Genomic DNA, 20,252 nt, shown 5'->3' with positions numbered 1-20,252 from the left:
TAATGGAAATGGTTTTCTTTTTGTAATTTTCTAATCATTTTATCTATATTGTGTATGTGTTATACTTTTTGTAACATCGTGCAATTCGGTCTCTGACTGCAATGCGATTTTAATAAAACCATTATTGAATTGAATTGAATTGAATCTTATGAACATCAGCTGACTTACACAATTCATACAATTAAAGCCATCATGTGAGCACTTGCCAACACTACCCCCGCATGAATCCATGGCTTCTGTTGTTATGGCAACTAGAATGCTAGCTACACAATAACTCACCTGCTGGTGGCATCTCCTCGAGCCGATATCCTTGGTGTCACGTTATCTGAAAGAAAAGGACCAACAGATGGTAAAATCAACTCTTTAAACAGTTACTGCACTTTTAACTCATCACAAACACCTGACATACTGGTATAACAGACATCCTTATGGAAGGGAAATTATTTGAACCACTCTGAGAATCATTTGTTACCATAGTGCTGTAAGAATTAATAAAATCCTTCACTTTCTTGAAGAGAAGTTTGCTCAGTGCTAACACAAAATGCTTTATAATCATCTTTCCACTTGTTGGAAGAAAATCGAACACACCTCTAAGCCAAGGCAACATGTTCTGATCAACTTGCACACTCTGATGTGCTCATTACCAAGCATGCTGACAATTTCACTGTTTCGTATGTTGTCCAACAAATGCAATGAGCGCATGCCGCAAGAAATTTAACACACAACCATGTGACCTGTTTTGCATTTGCCACTGTCTACATTTGTGTACATGTCTTATGCTACTTCCTATTGTTTCAATTCTGCTATGCTATGGGCTGCTGTGGCAGTAATGAATGAAGACTTTTACCACAAAAAGAGTCACTTTAAAATAACTAAAATTTCAAGTGACGCAAGCAACCACCATTAGCCATGTTTGTAGAAGACATGTTTTAATCTTGCATCATCATCTTGTAAGATGATCCCAAGGTTGCCAACATTTACACATCAAAATCTGGGGGATACTACGTGTAGCTTGTTAATGCATCTCAACAGGCCCGAAAATATTTCCAAAATCAGGGAGGGGTTTCTATCCTCTTGTCAGGATGTGAAGGGGAATATTGGGCGTGATTGGGGGGGGGGGGGGGGGGGGGGGGGAAGGGGGGTTGCGGAGGTGGAGCCTCTGGAGACTTTGCAGGTCTGCAGTATCCAATTACTTCTGAACACATGTGCATGAACATACAACTGATTGTAAAGACGGTCTTTTACACTCCACACTCCACTACCTTCATAATCTGATGCACTGTACTCTCCAGCATCGTCTTCTGGTTCCTCCTCCTCCTCCTCTTCCTCCTCCTCTTCCTCCTCCTCTTCCTCTTCTTCTTCTTCCTCTGTGTCCTCTTCTGCTGGTGGTGGATTTCTCATCAGGGCTACCAGTTTCTTTTCATATGCTCCCCTTGTTGTACCTGGCACAAATAACATAGGAAATATATGTTTTACATATTTGTATATATTTCATACATTTGCATATTCTATATGCAAGGCTCCACACTAACTTTTATTTTTGGTGGCCCAAAGGCAAACATCCTACCTTTTTTGGTGGCCCGATCAGGTCACGAAATTCTTCATTTCTGAAATTTTGGTGGCCCGACGTGCGTATTTGGCGGCCCCGGGGCACCGGGCCACCGTTAGTGTCGAGCCCTGATATATGGCATACATTAAACTATGTTTAACATGGGATATTCATGAATACTAATCATCTTATGACATATTTCCATCAGTTCCCAATTTGATACTGATTACACTTTGCAGTCTGCCACTCAACTTGATAGGAAATTGCATCATGGGAGCCCATTTATATGCAAATACATATATAATGCTACTGTGAACAATAGTCAACAAGGCATGACACTAAGTATCAAAATCATGCATACAATGCTGTGCACTATACATGACAACCTCATGGTCTAATCAAGGGTTCACAGCAGCTTAAGAGAAGAATAATGACAAAAAGAAAATAGTGGGGCCTGATAAATATACAATTTACAATCTGCAGAAGGTGGTTATGGATGCGAATCTTGAAGGACAGAGCACCTCTGTGACTCTGTCACTAATCATGCCTACAATGTCTTCCAGTAAGCTGTTCCAGACTCTGACTGCAGTGTGTACAAAGCTCCTGCCAGTTGAGTGTGTTCTGGATTTGGGTTCCACGAGAGCATGTCTCGGAGTTGATACACAAGAGCGAGTTGTTCTTTTCTTTGTACAAGGTGAGGGAACCAGCTTTTTTAGGTCTTTTATTTTCATGACCTGTCTGTCCTAGATTTGGGCTGAGCCAAAGAGCTTGATTGGCTCTTAATTCAACAATCATAAATTTCCCCAGGATACCTGAAGAGGTGCAAAGAGGGATAATTTGCCTGAATGTTATCATCTTTAATAAAATCACAGAAAGAAGAAAGATATTCATCGCTAGAACAACATACAGCATACCTGAACAATATCCATGAACATACAATTTGCATTTCAGCTTCCACCATCAAAGATGGGTCATGCAAGAATTATTTGAATTCTGTGAATCGACAGGGCAGCAAAGAAATTGGAGATAGAATGTAAACCATGCATTCACCACAAAAACCATTAGAACTCAAGCATATTTAGATGCGATGCCTTTAAAGGAAACCAAAGCCTAAACATAAATGTGGATTGAATGAAAGCAGCCATCTTAGAAGAATGCATTAGTGAAAGTTTGAGGAAAATCGGACAATTGATTCAAAAGACATGAGTTTTGATGCTGTCATTGCTGGATAAGAAGACTGCCGCAGTTCACGATGTCATTCTGGACAATTTAATAAAAATATAAGCAAAATGCCACAAACTTTATCTTTTATAAAAAGTTAACTTTCATCAATTGTTACAGACATACATATTACAAGAGAACATCATTCCCCATGCTTTGTGAAAGAGGAAGGTCAACAGCTCTTTCATAATGCTAGAAAACTGAACGTATGTTGAATTTTCTTAAAATTTGTTTTACATTGTTGTCCAGATGGCATCATGAACTCAGGGATGCCAGTGGCAAATTGCTCTTGGGCCGGAAATTTTTTTTGTGAACGAAATTGATGTGCGCAAAGCGCACATCACGAGCGCAAAGTGCGAAGTCCCTTTGGCCGGGGTCCAGGGCCCGCTCAAGGGCCCTGGAAGCTCTGGGGTTCTTAGATGCTCTCTGGTGCAATCTGAGCATTTCTGAGGGCTCTTTTTCCCTCAATCTAATCCAGAGAAATGAATTTGTAGCAAAAATAAAGAAGTCCTAGTGCCCTAAACTCCGTAGTTTTACTTCGTTCAGCTGACTCGATCGACTCACCATACTCTCTCAGCGCTGTAGCTCAATAGCGAGAGCGCAGCATGATCCATGCACCGCACATATACTATAGTACATCGCCTAGAAACACCACATATTGTTCGATCGCGATCGCACGTGCTGGTATAACGCTTTCCAGATAATAATGTGGTCGTATTCTAGAAAAAAAAAAGGAATTTGTAGCAAAAATAAAGAAGTCCTAGTGCCGTAAAATCCGTAGTTTTGCTTTGTTCAGCTGACTCAATCGACTCACCACACCGTCTCAGCGCTGTAGCTATAGCAAGAGCGTAGTATGATTCATGCACCGCGGCCGCGACTGCACATAGTACATCGCATAGAAACACCACACACTGTTCGATCGCTATCATCGCACGTGTTGCAAGTCCTAGCTAGCAGCAGCAACATCACGCTAGTTTTGCATGACAGTCGTTTTGTGATATTCTCATGCCCAAGTATATGCGGAACATACTACGGAAATCGTGAAAGTGAATGTCCCGTAAGTTTAGATGATCATATTTTTTCGTTTTTCTTTCTTTCTTTCTTTGTTTCTTTCTCGTGTTTTCCGGCTTTCCCACACAGACGGAAATAATATCACGAAGCTGGAAATTGGACACCAAAATATGAAAAAGCCGGAATTCCGGCTATTGCCGGAAAACTGGCATCCCTGTGAACTGTATTAGTCTCCTTGTCTAGCGGTGGTGACACTGAAACTTTAAAAATTTGTAACTGTTTGGTCAATTGTATGATTTTTCTAAAACTTTCATTGATGCATCCTACTAATATCGCTGCCTTCACTCAATCCATATCTATATTTTTTTTTCTTTTCTGATGTTCTCTATTACTCACCCGTGATGGCAGCAGACACCTTGTAGCACTTCAACTCCTCTCGTAGCTCGCTGTCTGTGAGAGTTCTCACAAACGCCAGCTGCTTGTCTTCGACCTTTCCTTTCCCTCGGCTGGGCATCTGTCAATTACAAAAAGAATCATGCTGTAAACAAGTGCAACCCCCTGAACACATTAACCTGTTGAGGACGGGCTGATTTTGCTTCAACACGCATTTCCCATGGGCACTTGCCCAAGTATACTCGGGACTCATCCTCAACAGGTTAAAAAGGGGAAAATGGAAGGCTTGGCTACTAGCTACCAAGATAAGCACATGAGACCATGAGGCTTGACAATCACCTGTAGGAGACAGATTCAACTTTTATGTGACTTCTCTGTGGCACCCCTTGATGGTTTGTTACTTAAAGTGAATTTAATTTGAATTGATTTGTTTCCTAATGAGCAATGGATGCTTGCAATCCAGCAGCCGCTAGAATGGTGGCTTAGGATCCTTTCACAAGGTCAAAGCAATGAGAATAACATGCTCTGCCCATAATAAAAGCTCAAACCCACCATCCTGTAATGGACACTCTTATCCACTTACTCACTACAGGATCACTACTGAATTGTACATACTACGATATTAGCTCTTCTACTTTTGTACCAAAATACTATGCTTGACACATACAATTCAAGTACATACTTGGTAAATTGATACTTCTGTATATATCCAAGCACCCAAGCGTAGTCCCTTGTAGTAAGTGCGATATTTTCGCGGCATGACATTTTCACAAGTTGCCTCTACCATTGAATGCATATAGTGTAGACAAGAACTTTTGCGTGCATTTTAGTATCATGAATCTTGGCTCTCGCAAAATTTGCGAAATTAAAATGCACATGAACATTCCTCATTTTACAGTTACCATACGTCTTTGTTGCTGTTTTTCATTTCTTCCGAGATGAAAATGTAAATAACTAACAACATTTTTTCCTCTCTCCAAACAAGGAAATCCTCTGTGGCCAAACTAGGCCACCAATGCACTGTTGTACTTGCATAATGATCTCTTTTTTTTTTCAGACAATAATTATCAAAATCTGCAATATGTCTTGGTTGTTTTGCAAATCTACACATATTTCTGAATTTGAGAAAGAATGTCTGTTTGACATTTACACCCTTTAGGACCTTTTTAGGCTCTGTCCCTGTCCCCTAATTCAACCAAACTGAAACAGTTTGACAACTTTGTATCCTTTCCTCTCTAATATGCCAGGTTTGGTGAAAACCTGTGAATTGCAGGGGATAAGACGAAAATGCACAAAGAATAAAAATAGCATAGAATGTTATCACAATTGTCAGAATTTGTCATGGTGTATTTTGAAATTGAAAACGGCTCTGCATTTGAGAAATTCTAGTCACTTCATCATGCAGTAGTAATCTTCAAAAATACAGCTGTTCTTATGGGAAGAGGATCAATGAGTTAGGGGGTGAGATTAGAAACAGGGTTATTCTTTAGAGCTGGAAATCAGTTCTGCAGAAGAACTAAAATGACGGAAGGAGGTGGAGAGACATAAAAGACTATATAACAGAGAGAACTCTAGCTGATCTCCCATCCTCCCCCCCCCCCCCCCCCCCCCCATTCACTTATGTTAGATCAACTCGAAAATAATTTTCGGCAATAAGATAACACTTTTCTCACCACCCAAATCCTGCTCAGTTTTCCTTTTCTATCCTGACAGTCCTTTTTTGAGGACTATCATTTGGCGCAAATTTATACAAAACTCTTCACCGACGCAATCTTAATTGTCAACATATCGTACTAAGAATATCTCCAATATACATTGTACTGTGGTCCCAATATTCACAGGCTCACACTCTGTATGATCTTCTCTCTCTCTTTCCCTCTCTTTCTCTCTGTACCATGTGGCATATGAATGTGTGCCATTGAGAATTATCACGGTTCACTATCCTTGAACGTGAACAGAACAAAACAGGGCTTGTGTTCTGTTTCGCGCAGTCTACCGTATGGGTATGTGTGATTGGTCTGTTAAACCGCAGATATCAAAACTTCCCTGGAATGTCTTTTTGCTGTATACAGCTATCACACATCAGTATCTAGAGTGTACAGTGTGAATGGTGAGGTATAAAAGTAGGATGAGACTATTGGAGTGCGCAAGCACTTGAGAGAGACATCGTGTCAATGGGAAAACACAAACAACATACAGTGTACAAGGTAATACCAACTGTACAATGTGTCACATAACCATTTACCCAGGTATGGCCAGAGACTCCAACTCTCCCGTTTTCGACGGGAGATCTCCCGCCGAAAACCCAGTTTTGCAAAATCTCCCGTTCTCCCGCTGGAGATTTGATTTCTCCCGCCCTGGCTCTGTGTCTCCTGGTGGAGAGGATTTCTTACTTATTGCTATCGTATGTTGAAAAAATAAGCCTTAGATAGCACCAGAGAACATCTAGAACCCTAGGAGCTTCGCGCTTCGCACACATCAACTCGGACTCTCCCGTTTGCTAGGGGTTTCGGGCGGAAGAATCTCCAGATCAGAAGGTGCTTGGGGTTGGAGTCTCTGTAGGGCTGAAAGAACATTTTGCACCCTACATCCAATAAATCAAATATGCATCAAACTTGTGCATGTGACATGATTCTCTGGGAGCATCAGTCACTTAAAATCCTTCAATACAAAGCTTCCTTGCCATCTAACTAACCATACAGAACTGGTCCAAGCTCCCATGACAAAAGTATAAATCTAAGAAAAAAAAAATACTCTTTGAAACACTGATGTGTATCCAACATCTGTGTTTCTGCATGTGATGTGAATCATACCCTGAGGCAAGAATGAAACGTCCCACTATACAAAGTACTTAATATCATACTTACATTGCACTGAAGTGTCAAGTCACAAATCACACCGACAGAATTTTGTTCTTGTGAATGCGGCCTCCAGTATCTGTGTTTCCCTTTACTGAGAAGAGGCAGACCGAGAGTGCCTAGGATATTAAAAATACTACGACGATACTCCCCACATGGCTGCCAGCGACTGCTGAGAGCGTACGCAGAAAAGAAAATGAAAGCAGGTCTCTCAAACCAATGGACCTATAGCCAAGCAGTGGTGCTCTGCCCTTCAGTGGGGAAACTCCAAGCCCAGCCGCACAGGAAGAGGGAAAACCCAGTGATTATTCTAATAGTCTACAAAACTAGACACCATAGATGAATCTTCCACCATAGGCTCTGTTGCATTACAAATGTATGTACAGCCATTTACTACGTTCAATGAAAACAACCTGTCAAAGGCTACACAAAAAAGTATGTACACTGCATATATCCATGGCATGGGGATATCCTCAAAGCTTCTCCATACATCTCTGTTTTCATAATCATCTTTACACATTTTGTCTGGTTATTACCGGTATGTATTTATTGTAGGCCTATACTTGAGAGTGTGCAACTAGAATCAGCAAGTTAGAATATACATGTAAAGTTGTAAATCTGTGCATGAAATGGTAACTAGACTACTATCACTACAAACTTGGGCGGTAGGCTGAAATGCCAAAGCCCTTCAATTCAGCCCCTCATACAATCACACACACATACACACACACACACACACACACACACACACACACACACACACACACACACACACACACACACACAAACTACAATATCATAATTCTGAATATACCATCAGATGATGGAATTTCGTTTAGTGGAAAAATGAGCAAAGAAAATGGGATCCATTTCTTTGCTCATTTTCCACTATTAAATCATATTCATTTCTGGTCAGTTTCCTTCTGCTTGCCTTTGTACATTGTAATTTCTTTTAGTAACAAATTTGTGGTGCTTTCTTCTAATCAGTATTATCCATACTCTAATATTCAATTTCGCTGGAAAGAATTTTCTAACAATAATTGTGATTCTGATGATGGCAATAGTGATTTATTGATGGCAAGAAAGGCAAAAAAAAAAGTGTTTTTGTATAGAGTAGAAGGAGAATGAATGGCATGGCAACACCGCAGTCTATGACACTGTGGAAATTTTCGCACATTTCGAGTAACAGAAGCAAGCACAAAAATAAAAGCACACAAATAAATTTGCATGCAGTATGTTCCAGTAATCAATGTCCTGATTCTGCGGAATCAAGAATACGTAAAATTCATCTTACCCAGCTGAGCACAGTACAAAGTGCTTTAAAAAGCATTTTCACTAAATCTATTGTTTGAATTCCTCAAGCCTGGGACACATGAAGTTCCAGGGCTCAACATTTAGTGGCAGCCTGGTGGTCCAGGGCCACTAAAAATTGATGTTGGGCCACTAAAAGTTATACCTTTTGGTAGTCTGAAAGGGCAACTACGATTCCAATATTTAGATTTCCTTTTATTTTCGGCCACCAAAATGTCAAATTTAAAGGTCTAAAGAGCCCGAACAAGCCACAATAGAAAGAGATTAATGTTGAGCCCTGCATATATTGTTTTTTTTTTAACTGCTTTATCTTTTTTTCTTTCAAAAGGCTGTAGCTTCATTATTTCACATGCAATTCATTTAAAATTCTACTGATTCAGAAATGCCTGAACTCAAGTAAGTTTAGAGGTCTTTAGCGAATACAATGTAGATCTTACATTGCATTTTGCAGAAAAGGTAAATACAATTGGCACTTTTATTTATCTCTTCTCAAAAATTTTGGGAGGTGCATGCACACCCATCCCTTTATAAAAAAAAAAACAAAAAACAAAAAACAAAAAACAAAAAACCTCAGCAGTAATAAATGATGATATGCAGTAAACATGTGTGTACATGCAGCATTGTAAAATGAAAGAATAAAAAACAAAAAAAAAAATGACTAAATTTGGAAAATTTATCATATACAGTAAATCCCATGCACAATGATACACATGTTGTGAGCTCAAATGAATAATCAATGCTTCAGTGTAGTGGGAATGTCCCATAACAGCATGAAGAGCAAATATGGAACAACAACAAAAGTAGGCCCTACTGTCACTTCTAATTCATACATTTGTATTTGAAGTCTTTGTTGTCATGTATGAGCTAGACCATCACCCCTGACACTACTCAGTAACATCAAATGGTGATCTTGTGAAAGTCGGTTTAAATTGTAAGTATTTATTTGTATATTTTTGACCAAAAATTTACCCACTACTGATAGGTTAAAAAAGCTTCATGTGATTATAGGTATTTTCAGTCTATGCGTATATCCTAATGTTGGCATGTTTGAGCCTCCATGGCATACTATTTGCAAAATGATGTCACTTTTTAAGACAACATTTTCCAAATACATGTAGTAAACTACGTATTGTATTATATGTAAAACTAGCAGCACCCGTGGAAATCCACGGGTCTGAGGGTTTTTTTTTTTTCTCATAATACGATTTTGCACATTTTTATTGAAGAAATAAAAAGAAAAGTCTTCTCATTCTTTCGTTAATTGTGCTGTCTTCTAAATGACCACCCTTCCCAGAAATTTTATAATACATTTTTGTAGTATATGCCAGGCGATCCGGTCCATTGGTAGGGATCATTCCCGCCACTACTTGCTTTTATTATAGAACTTGAGTTTCGAGGGGTTATTTGCACCCGTTGAAGTCCAACAGTTGTCTTGTTGCCCCTCACCCCTCCCCCCCCCCCCTCACGCACACACACATTTCCACCTCCGCAGGGCAAAAAACAAAAACATTCAGGGAAAAATTACCAAAAACGCAAATGAGATTCCCCGAAAGTTCTGCCCACAGGAAGATATTAACACTATGACTTTGATTACCCCCTGCTCTTGCATCCACGCGGGCACCCGCGGGAATCCACGGCTGGTCTCAAGGCCTCGGTTTTTTATGTGTGTTTTTTTTTTTTCATGTTTCTTTTCCCCACGTTATGAGAGAAAAATAAGATATTTTCGTCTTCATAATTTTGCTCCCTCCTTGTTGTTTTTAATCACCAAAACTTGGCTTGATATATCATATTAATATAGAACTACATCTGCTTCAGATTGTACATTATCATAATTAATATTAGGCCTACAATTATTGCTCCTATTATTGTTATTATTATATCATTATTATCATTATCCTTATCATTATTATTATTATTATTATTATTATTAATTTTATCATCATTGTTATTATTTGGGGAGGGGGAGATCATAGTCATCAGGTTTAATAGGCACCCGTGGGAGTAGGTTCTCACGACCTCGTATTTTTTTTCTTTAATATTTTTTTCATGTTATGGAAGAAAGAAGAATATATACATCACTGCATTCGTCTTCATTTGCTCCCTCTTTTTTTTTTTTTGTCACCAAAACTTGGTTTGATAGACCATAGAACCACACATTCTATTTCCACTTGCAATTTTAAAAATAGGCGGTCGGTAAAGCGAGGTTTTCCTCTACGTCCGCTCATCTTATGAATATGTATGATTACAGCAGCTCTGCAGTAAACGAATGGACACAGCTGCGCGTGTAATCTGATATGTAAGGGTACGATCGGCAAATATATTTAGCCGCGTCCTAAACAGTTGGCGTACAATGACACCGGACTTGAGAGCAAACGGCGAGCAAACTAAATGACGTACCTGAGCTGCATATAGTATTCTGCAGTTGTGCAAAATACAATTACATAACCAACGTTCGTTGTTTTCATTTGGGGACGCCAATAATGGCGAACTGTACGTAAATGCCCTTGTAGTCCATATCACGCACACACAGATTCGTGTAACCATCGTCAATACATTCAGTACACGTAACAGGCGGAGGCAAAGGTACATCACAGAACTATATACACACAGTGTAGAGTGTGTATAGAGTTCTGCGAGGTCAAAGAGATTAATCTCTTTGTGCGAGGCACATTGTGTGTGTGCGTGCGCGTCCGCCGGAAGATGTCAGAGATTTCGCTGCACCATCATCTTTAGTATCCCCCAGTGTCTCTGCAAGCTAAAAGATGGAAGATCGAGAAAGCAGGAGGCCAGCGCAGGTTCCGTGAATATTGAAACGCTCGGCTCTTTCGTCACGCACAAAAATGCATTATGCATGTTGCTAATTAATTTTTCTTTTTCGTCCTCGACGTCGACACGGAGGCGGAGAGGGGACGAAACCCACGCCATTCGATGTAGGATACTCTCCTGCGGCCGACGGCAACGGTCGCAACTGCCCGGAGCCGACGGCTCGGGAGGAGATAGAGAAACCAGCAACGCCGAAATAAAACAGGAAATACATAAGGCCGCGACAACAACAACAACTTCGAGTATTATAGTATAGGATTATGTCCCAAAGCATTTTTGACATCATGCCGTGCTTCATACGGTCAGTGTAGGATCCCTCCACAACATTGCATCTACCACATGACTTCTCAATACATGTTTTCTCCTTGTTTTGTTTTAATTTTTTATTAGAAATATAAAACAAGCATACTCTGCCTAATTTCTAGTTTCTGGTTAAAACTATAAGCCTCCAAAAGTACTAATCACTATACTGGCTGCTCCCCTCAGTAAATAGTATACAAATATACCAGGCCTGAGAGGCTCTAGTTGAAACTACTTGTATGTGCATGAGGTGACTTCAGTAGCACTATTTTCTGAGGGGCGCAGCCCCGAAGAAAATAGTGCTACTGAAGTCACCAAAGGCACATAGTTTCAACCGGTGCCTCGAAAAATTGGCCTGGTATATTTGTTTTATATGATATCCCTCCCAATGAATTTAATTAAGAGTATTTGACTGCTGGTATTCTGTAATTTACCCTTTTTTAGGGCATCTTGCTTTACTCTTTTCAAGAAGATTGACAAGTCATTCACGCTTGGGAAAGCAGCAGGAGGGCAGCGCGTACGCGTACTATGAAGAGACAACTGTGCGCTCAGCCGCTAAAGTACTCGGTGCATTGCTGTACAACGTACTGGTAAACATGCGCAAACTGCAAACTCACTACGCGCTTCATACATGCAATACGCCTATCCGATCTATCAAGAAGTACGTTGGTGCGGTATGGTGACGTGCGTGCTCGAGCTGATCAACAATGTGACTGTGAGCTGCAGTTGATTGTGTTTTCTGTCGTCTTTCTGGCGTTTTCTAGCTGTCTGTACATGAATATGGACTATCCTTTCCTGTTAAAAATGCAAGTATACGTTGTAAATTTGGGTAGAACATTCAGTAACAGCGAGTCTTAGAAGGTTAGATTAGGCACTGGAAAAATTCAAGCAGTTAGCATCGAGTGCCACTGTAAATTCGTGTGATTCGTAACAGTTAACAAGTTAGACTCTAACTCGTTAGACACTCTAAAAAATGATTATTAGGATGACATTACGGGAACTACTGTTAGACAGGTAGAACTAGGCTTAACTAGATCTAACTTACGCTAAAAATAATTAAGCAGGCCTACTATCTACTGCAGTTTGTCTACATCTTTTGGGTGGGTCGCTCGAGTTAGTGAACTGCGAGACCAAATAAGCAAATTTCAAGCGACGAAGCATGAACTCCCCAAAATTAGACAGTCCTACACTGGGATATAGGCATAGGAAATCTAGCATACCGTAGTTAGGGGATCATACTTTCTCATACATTGCACCAAAACCTTGGAACGATCTTCCATTATCTCTACGACATGCATCTTCAAAACCAGGGCCAAACGAGTCCTAACCAACGTTAGATTATTCAGAATAGATCTAACGTTAGGCCTACGGTAGGTCGAAGAGCCCTAGCTTGCTTATTGTTGTTGTCTATTTATAGATCTACGATATCGCCTACTCTGTTGTAACGTAATATTCTATTCCACAATGTCATGAGCATCTTTTTAGGTAGAATGAGGGCTTTATAAGAGTCTCTCTAAGTCTCTTATTTTCTCTAACATTACACGTATTGAGTGTATTGTCTACATTATGCGTGCCTTGTGGTTCTCGCGAAGTGAAGGCGCCGCGATACCCATTCATTTGTACATGAAATCTCTCGCGAAGCGAAGGTGCTGCGATACCCATTCATTTACACATGAAATATTTCGCGTCGCGACACCAAGCAAAAAAGGCGCGAAAATCACCTGCACGATATAGTTTTTGTACAATTTCCCTAGGGAGCATAGTCATACGCGGATTTGTATGGTAGAATTATGTTTTGTTGTTTACAGTGCTCTCGACCAATCAGAGGACGAGAAGCAATTTGTGAGGGATATAATATTATTTAGGAGCCACTTCTGCCCATAGTTTTAACCAGAAAGGTAAAGTATTTTGTATACTACAGTCCAACCTCAGCATCAGACTATCACTTATCACAAGTCTCAATTTATAATACATGAAATACACTTTTTTGCCCAAGTTGTCTGGCCTAAGTGTGAAGGTATGGGTAAAAATCAAATTTTCTTGATATAATGTACATGCACATGTAATAGTGTATAATAATGGAATACATTAAAAGAAATGACATGAGAATGATAGAATGTGAACTTAATTTTGTAAAATTCAAGGTCTGAAATCAAATTGCATTGTCAGGATTGATCCGCCATTTGGTTATTTCATATAGAAAGAGAAATTCAAGAAGTGAACAGATTCTAGTGATACACTGAATTAAGAAAACTTTAATCTTATGGGTGAGATATCATCTTGAAATGAAAAAAATAGGGGATGATCGAATTTTAGCTTCTAGAAAAAAAAAAAGATTGTACATCTCATTTTCTTTTTCAGCTTCATATTTCAGATTTCATTGCTTTTTGTTTTTTTGTTTGTTTTTGTTGTGGTTTTTTTTTTTGGGGGGGGGAGGGGGAGGGGGTTGAACTAAACTCATGATTCAGACATTACCGTGTGTTAACATGACACAAGAGAGTAAGATGGAACTTTATTATTGTTTGAATTTTTTGTTCAACATTTGATATGTCAAGTTCCCAACACTTTATACCAGATTTTGATATTCTTTCTTGGATAACTACGGGGAAAAAAAATACTGTAATGAAACAAGTGCATGTACAGTGTTACTTGTTATGAACAGCAACTGCCAGTAACTACAGCTGATACACTGTAACTACAGCACTTGTACATGATGTAATTCAGTGGAAGCAAGGCTAATATTTCGACAACTGTTCGAGTTCTACTGTAGTCAAATCAAATGCCCATGACTACGACCAATGGCAACAGTAAAATGCATTGAACAAATTATGAAGGAAATAGGAGAAAACACATTTAGGCACCTAATGTTACAGGAATTTCAGAGGCATTGCCCTACCTTGACATTTTTTTTTTTCTGAACCACTTTTTTTCTTGAATACAGTACTACATGTAGGATGGTCTGTAAAGGAAACTCAAATTATTACTTTGCCATGCATGTAAAAGGCTTACTTAATCTTTTCTGAATGAGCAATGGACTCTGAAAAATATTAGATTCTTTCACAATAGCATCAAAATCATGATGTATGTGTGATACACACTCCTGTACAGATCAATTAGAATCACTCTTTACAGGCAAGTCATCTATTATAGTTTGTGTCAGCTGATGTCCAATAATTTAATTGCAATGATGTTTTCTCAATGTATGAAGGCCCGAATGCATTATTTACATAATATTGAAACTGGGAACATGTGGTATCATATCCAACAATGCCAGCTAGTCACAGAGAATGAAGACAATCACTTTGAAGTGTAACAAATCTTACCCCCCAATTTGAATATTAGCTTTCCCTTCTGCTAAATACAGTACTTGAACTTATTGTATTAACTTGATTAAAAGCATTTTTGTTTACTTTTCTTCTTGAAGCACCAATATCTTATCTACTGGTATCCCTCAAATTTGAAATTAACTTAAATACACATGAATGAAAGTCTTGTTCAAGAATGGATTTAGATCCCACAGAGCTTGAGCTTAGACAGTACTTCTCATAATGGAGCATGGAGAGGAACATAAAAACCTTTTTTTTTTTTTTTTTACATAGCTTAGACTCCACATTTCCAGGATAGAGATTTCTCTATTAGAAGTGCAAGATACATTTGGTATTCTAACAGTTAGATACTGAACTTGAGAGTCTGGGAAACCCTGTAGATCTGGTCTATGTGGATCCCCTAAATTGCTTTGACTTTGCTATTCAATCATGGCTGACAAGTGTCAAAAGGCCATGTGATGTCAGCAGACTTCATTCTGATCTGGGTTTCTTCAATTCTTTCTTAGACTTTGTAACATATGATGGCAATATTAGGACTTTGAAGCCTATCACAAAGAAGAGACAAATGACACAACAAAATATAAGAAAGATTGGGGTAATTACATCACCCTTTTTCATGTTTTCTTTGCTACCATTATATTACAAAAAGGTAAATAATATTCTAATTATTTGAATACACAGTCAATGAATAAACCTACAGTTGAATTATATACAAAAAGAAAGTATAAACTTGTGGTTGGGGTATTTGTGGCCACCTTTTATAGAAAGGTATGAGAAGAAAATCCATACAAGTGCTATGAATGAGGGCATGTAATATCCAAAACAAAGCTAAAATTATAATATTGATTATACTGTATGTTTATTTGATAAATCCTGGTAATGAACCATGCTAACTGTGATTTTAAACTAAATCTTCTATCTTTCTTCCATAGATATTCACAGTAAAATAATGCTTTTCTATAGCCTCATAGGGGGCCATAATTACCCTGAAGCACATGTCTCAAATTCAGCCCTCTGTTTTAAGAACAGCTGAAATATCTAATTTCTTTCATAATCCCTCAAGACAGGGCTGCACACTAACCCATTTGTTTACTGGTTCGACCCGTCTGTTAGACCAGTAGGTACCCAGTTTTTCTATTTTTTACTGAGTCCATTCCTGAAAAAGTTACTGGTCCAACAGCAAGGTGCTACATTTATTTTACTACTTGCCCAGTTGGGCAAGCAGATTTTCAAATTGTTGTAGAACACTTGCCCAAACATGTACATGTAAGTATTGGAAAGTTGCTGAGGGGGGTGTACAAAGTCGAACTTAAAAGTTAAGATCGACTTAAAACTATGGTATGCCGTTGGTTTCTCTTTTCAGCTTTATCTAATGTTTTCAGAATCCACTTCAAATTGTTATCAAAATTTACAGAAAAAAAATCCAAAATGGTCCCTTACTTTTTATTAATTGATGTAGATATGTTTGAAAAAGTTGCCAAAATTTTTATTCTTATAAGGAAGTTTATATCATTGAAAAGACACAGACAGCCTACCATAAAAATTGACTTCAATTCTTTGTGAAACAACCCCCGAGTTGGTAAGAGGGTTGGCTCAGGAGAATTTGTACATATCACTTGATGCACTGCACTGCACGGCACTATACCTGCTATAGAGTATTAGGTTTATCTGTTTGTACAAAGTATCTACAAATACAATTAGGCCTAGTTAGTTTTGTTCTGGTGTATTATGATACATGTATCAGGAAACTGCTTCGCAAATAATGTGTTGGGTATAGCGCCCTCGTTGGTAAATGAGTGGTCTAGGTCATTCATTACAGTGTACACGACCGCGACCGAGAAGCCCTGCTCAACATACACCGAGCCGGGCTGACCAGATTTTGCTAGTTTTGTAGGAGGTGTTCACGTTCTTCTCTGTCTCAACCGAACATCAAGCATCTAACGTTAGGCGTGCAGATATTGCTCCCCGCACCAAATTATTATCATTATTATTATTTTAGATCGGCTCAATTGTCTATTAGTATTAAACAATGGAAAAGAGGATCTTGTTTTTTCTTTTGTTCCGAAAATAATTGTTTGAGTGTGAATCTCTACAGATTAGAATTAAATAAAGCCGTAAATATTCAAAACTGAATGAAGTGCCTTTAAGCACCAACAATGGGCAACAACAACAACAGAGACAGTTACCAACATTGCAACATAACACAGGACCGATACACACCACTATAAAGTGTGACACATTACTAGACTTCTACCACATACATCAACGACATCTCTTACTGCAGCAGATCCAATATATCTCTTTACGCAGATGATATAGCGATTTGGCGCACTTCCACCAACCTACGATACATCAATTTCAAATTACAGGTGGACATCGACAACATCGCCTCTTGGCTGAAACAATGGGGCCTTTCTTTATCAAGCAATAAATCCAAAGTAATGATTTTTTATCCGCGATCAGTTGCCGCCAGTAATTTCAATATACATGTATCTGATACTCCTTTAGAAATTGTGCAAAACTACAAATACCTCGGCGTCATTTTTGACTCCTCGCTATCGTGGTCATCTCATGTAAACTATATACTGAATAAATGTAATAGACGCCTTAACCTTCTTCGGTCTGTATCCGGCACGTCCTGGGGCGCTGATACTAAAACCTTGTTATTATTATATCGTTCATTAGTTCGCCCCCACCTTGATTATTCATGTGAAATCTACAATTCCATTTCCCCAACACTTGCCAAGAAGCTGGACTCAGTTCAAGGCCACGCCCTACGTATAGCCACTGGTGCTCTCCCCTCCACCCCACTACACTCTCTCCAAGTGGAATGCCACGAAGCTCCCTTAGATATACGCCGTGAGAGGGCCGCTTTCAACTACTGTGCTTATCTGTTTTCTCTCTCCACCACTCACCAAGCCCGGGCCGCCATCTCGGACTGCTGGCAGTTTGCCACTGTCAAATGGCCTGAACACAAAAAACCGTTTGCCCTCCGCACTTCACATTTATTTCCCACTTTCAGCAAACTCATCCCGCTATCTGACTGCCCGTGTCCGCCATGGTCAATATTATTTCCTACAATCGACCTCTCCATTCATGACCACTGCACAAAGACGTCCCACCCTGAAATGCAAAGACAAACTGCTCTCCAGATTATCAACACTACCTATGCTAAACACCTTCATCTCTACACAGACGGCTCTCACGACCCCACCAGCAACAGGGTTGGTATTGGGATTTATATTCCCCGCCACGAAATAAAAATCTACGAAAGAATCTCCCGCATTTCCATATGCCGTGCTGAACTCACTGCAATTTTAGAAGCTCTAATCTGGCTAGAAACTTCTTCTCCACAGAAAGCTGCAATATTTTCAGACTCCCTCAGCGCTCTGTCTTTATTAGAAAACTATTCCTCAAATAAACACGACCTAACTTGCGATATTTTATTGAAATGTTCACATTTAATATCTAATGGATTTTCTCTTTCCCTAGTCTGGATCCCCTCACATTGTGGTCTAAAAGGTAATGATTGTGCAGACTCTCTCGCGAAGAAAAGTCTAAAAAAAGATTACATAACCATCATGATCCCTCCTACCGTTTCTGAGATTAGACATTTAATCTCGACAAAATGTCTGGACGCCTGGAACGAGACCTGGCGCACATCCACCCATGGTCGTCATCTATACTTCATTCATAGCAATGTCAAACAGCTTTTCTCCATCGATTGTACTTGCCGCCGAGACGAAATTATCATTCACAGACTCAGAATGGGTCGTGCTCGACTCCCTGCTTTCTTACACTTAATTCACAAACACCCTAATGGCCTTTGTCACACCTGCAACTCCCCGGAAACTGTAGGACACTACCTGCTATACTGCACACGATTCCTAAAACAACGTACAGCATTAGCACAAAGATTACATAAATCTACCCTGCAGCTGTCTGATCTTTTCTCCAACCAGCAGTCCATGGACCACCTGCTTCAATATGTAAAGGACACAAACCAGTATTTCACAATTTGATATCTCTTCCCTTTTATCTCTATGCCACTACCTACATTAATTATACCAAGGTATGTTTGTAGAGGTCAAACGACTGCAAGGGAGAACTCCACACGCATACATGTACCATCGATATACTCAATACGCCTTTGTTTTATTCCGATACCACCGTCATATTCAACGCCATCCTTAGTTCTATATCTCTATTCTTTCTCTTCTTCTACACTTATCTGCATTTTCTCTAAGGTTAGCATTATCAATGGCTCGTGACCGACGGTAACGCTTCTTTCAATTGTGATCCATTTTTATATCCCATGCATGTATTCGAAATCTTGGTAACGGGCTGACCCTATGTCAGAGAGAGGAGCTCAGCACCCTCCACCCCCCTAGCTGTCTGTCTTCTCGTTCTGTCTTCACCCTTTCCGCTATTCTTCTATCAACACTTCTCTTCCACGATGTCTCTGCCTACTAGGCTAATAATAATTAACACCTAGGCCGATAAGGCAACTAGAGGCGCCTGACCCCGGGAAAGGCCAAGACATCACCGGCGTCGGCGGGCGGGTCCTATACCTGCTTTGCCGACGGGAACGGCGTAACCCTGCATTTCTCTCGATGCAGGAGTAGGCAGATGACATCATTTCCGGAACCCTGTCCCCTTCCTTCCGTTGTATATATATCATTGTAAATATGAAAATAAATGTAATTTGGTTTTTTGTAAATAATTTAAAGTAGTTTAGGTTTTTATAATTAAATTTCAGGCATATCTGAATAATTATATTTTTTGGAGCAAATTGCCCACCCGGCAGAGAGCTCCACAATCTAAAACAACAACAACAACAACGACTTCTACCACTCGCATGCACACACACACTCAATGTGACACTGCACTGCACTGTAAAGGCAATGCTCGCTCGACGCTCACTGCTGTTTTCACTTCAAATTACAATAACTTCGTCATAATTTTTCTTTCTGAAATATTCATCTGTAAGTTGTATTCTAGGGTATACATCCCTGCCAGTGATGCATTCTCACCTTTTGCATTTTAGAGGTGGACTGCGGCTCGTCATCATCACTCGAAAACTCTGATCGCTGCTGGGTTTTGATCGGTATCCTTGGTGTGGCCCTGCCGACTCTCTGGCTGCGTGAGTCTTGGATGCTGGCAGTGTACAGCCGAACATATTCAGCTTTTCTGACGTTTACAGGAGGCTCAACTCCTAGCTTCTTTAGCTCTGCTTTCAGCTGGCTAATCGTCAGCTTTGATGGATCACGATTGATTGGTGGCATTCTTCTATTCTGGCCGGGATGGCGTTGAGACTGTTGTGACCAAGTTGAATATCGCTCTAAAATAATGACAGATAAAACCCGAAATCTACCTGGATGCTTAGCAGTAATATTGAGCGGCCCGCGCGAAGCTTGGGGACGCCAGTATCACGGAATTAAAACGCCGTACGCGATTGGC

The 20,252-nt window shown here is 39.7% G+C and overlaps 1 protein-coding gene across 1 annotated transcript; it reads right to left on the bottom strand.

The window, feature by feature from the left end:
* Positions 1 to 803: 803 nt before the first annotated feature.
* Positions 804 to 20,185, bottom strand: LOC139715620 (uncharacterized). Its single transcript, XM_071627177.1, has 4 exons — positions 19,826 to 20,185; positions 4,178 to 4,295; positions 1,246 to 1,442; positions 804 to 818 (listed from the first exon to the last, which is right to left on the bottom strand). Exons 1-4 carry the CDS (start codon positions 20,075 to 20,077, stop codon positions 804 to 806), a joined length of 582 nt encoding a protein of 193 aa, XP_071483278.1. The 5' UTR covers positions 20,078 to 20,185.
* Positions 20,186 to 20,252: the final 67 nt, after the last annotated feature.

This window comes from Diadema antillarum, unplaced genomic scaffold (genome assembly GCF_040938485.1).
Source record: "Diadema antillarum isolate AM-2024a unplaced genomic scaffold, OU_Dant_1.0 scf00000052, whole genome shotgun sequence".
Taxonomy (NCBI): domain Eukaryota; kingdom Metazoa; phylum Echinodermata; class Echinoidea; order Diadematoida; family Diadematidae; genus Diadema; species Diadema antillarum.
This window is presented reverse-complemented; position numbering and strand designations above follow the sequence as displayed.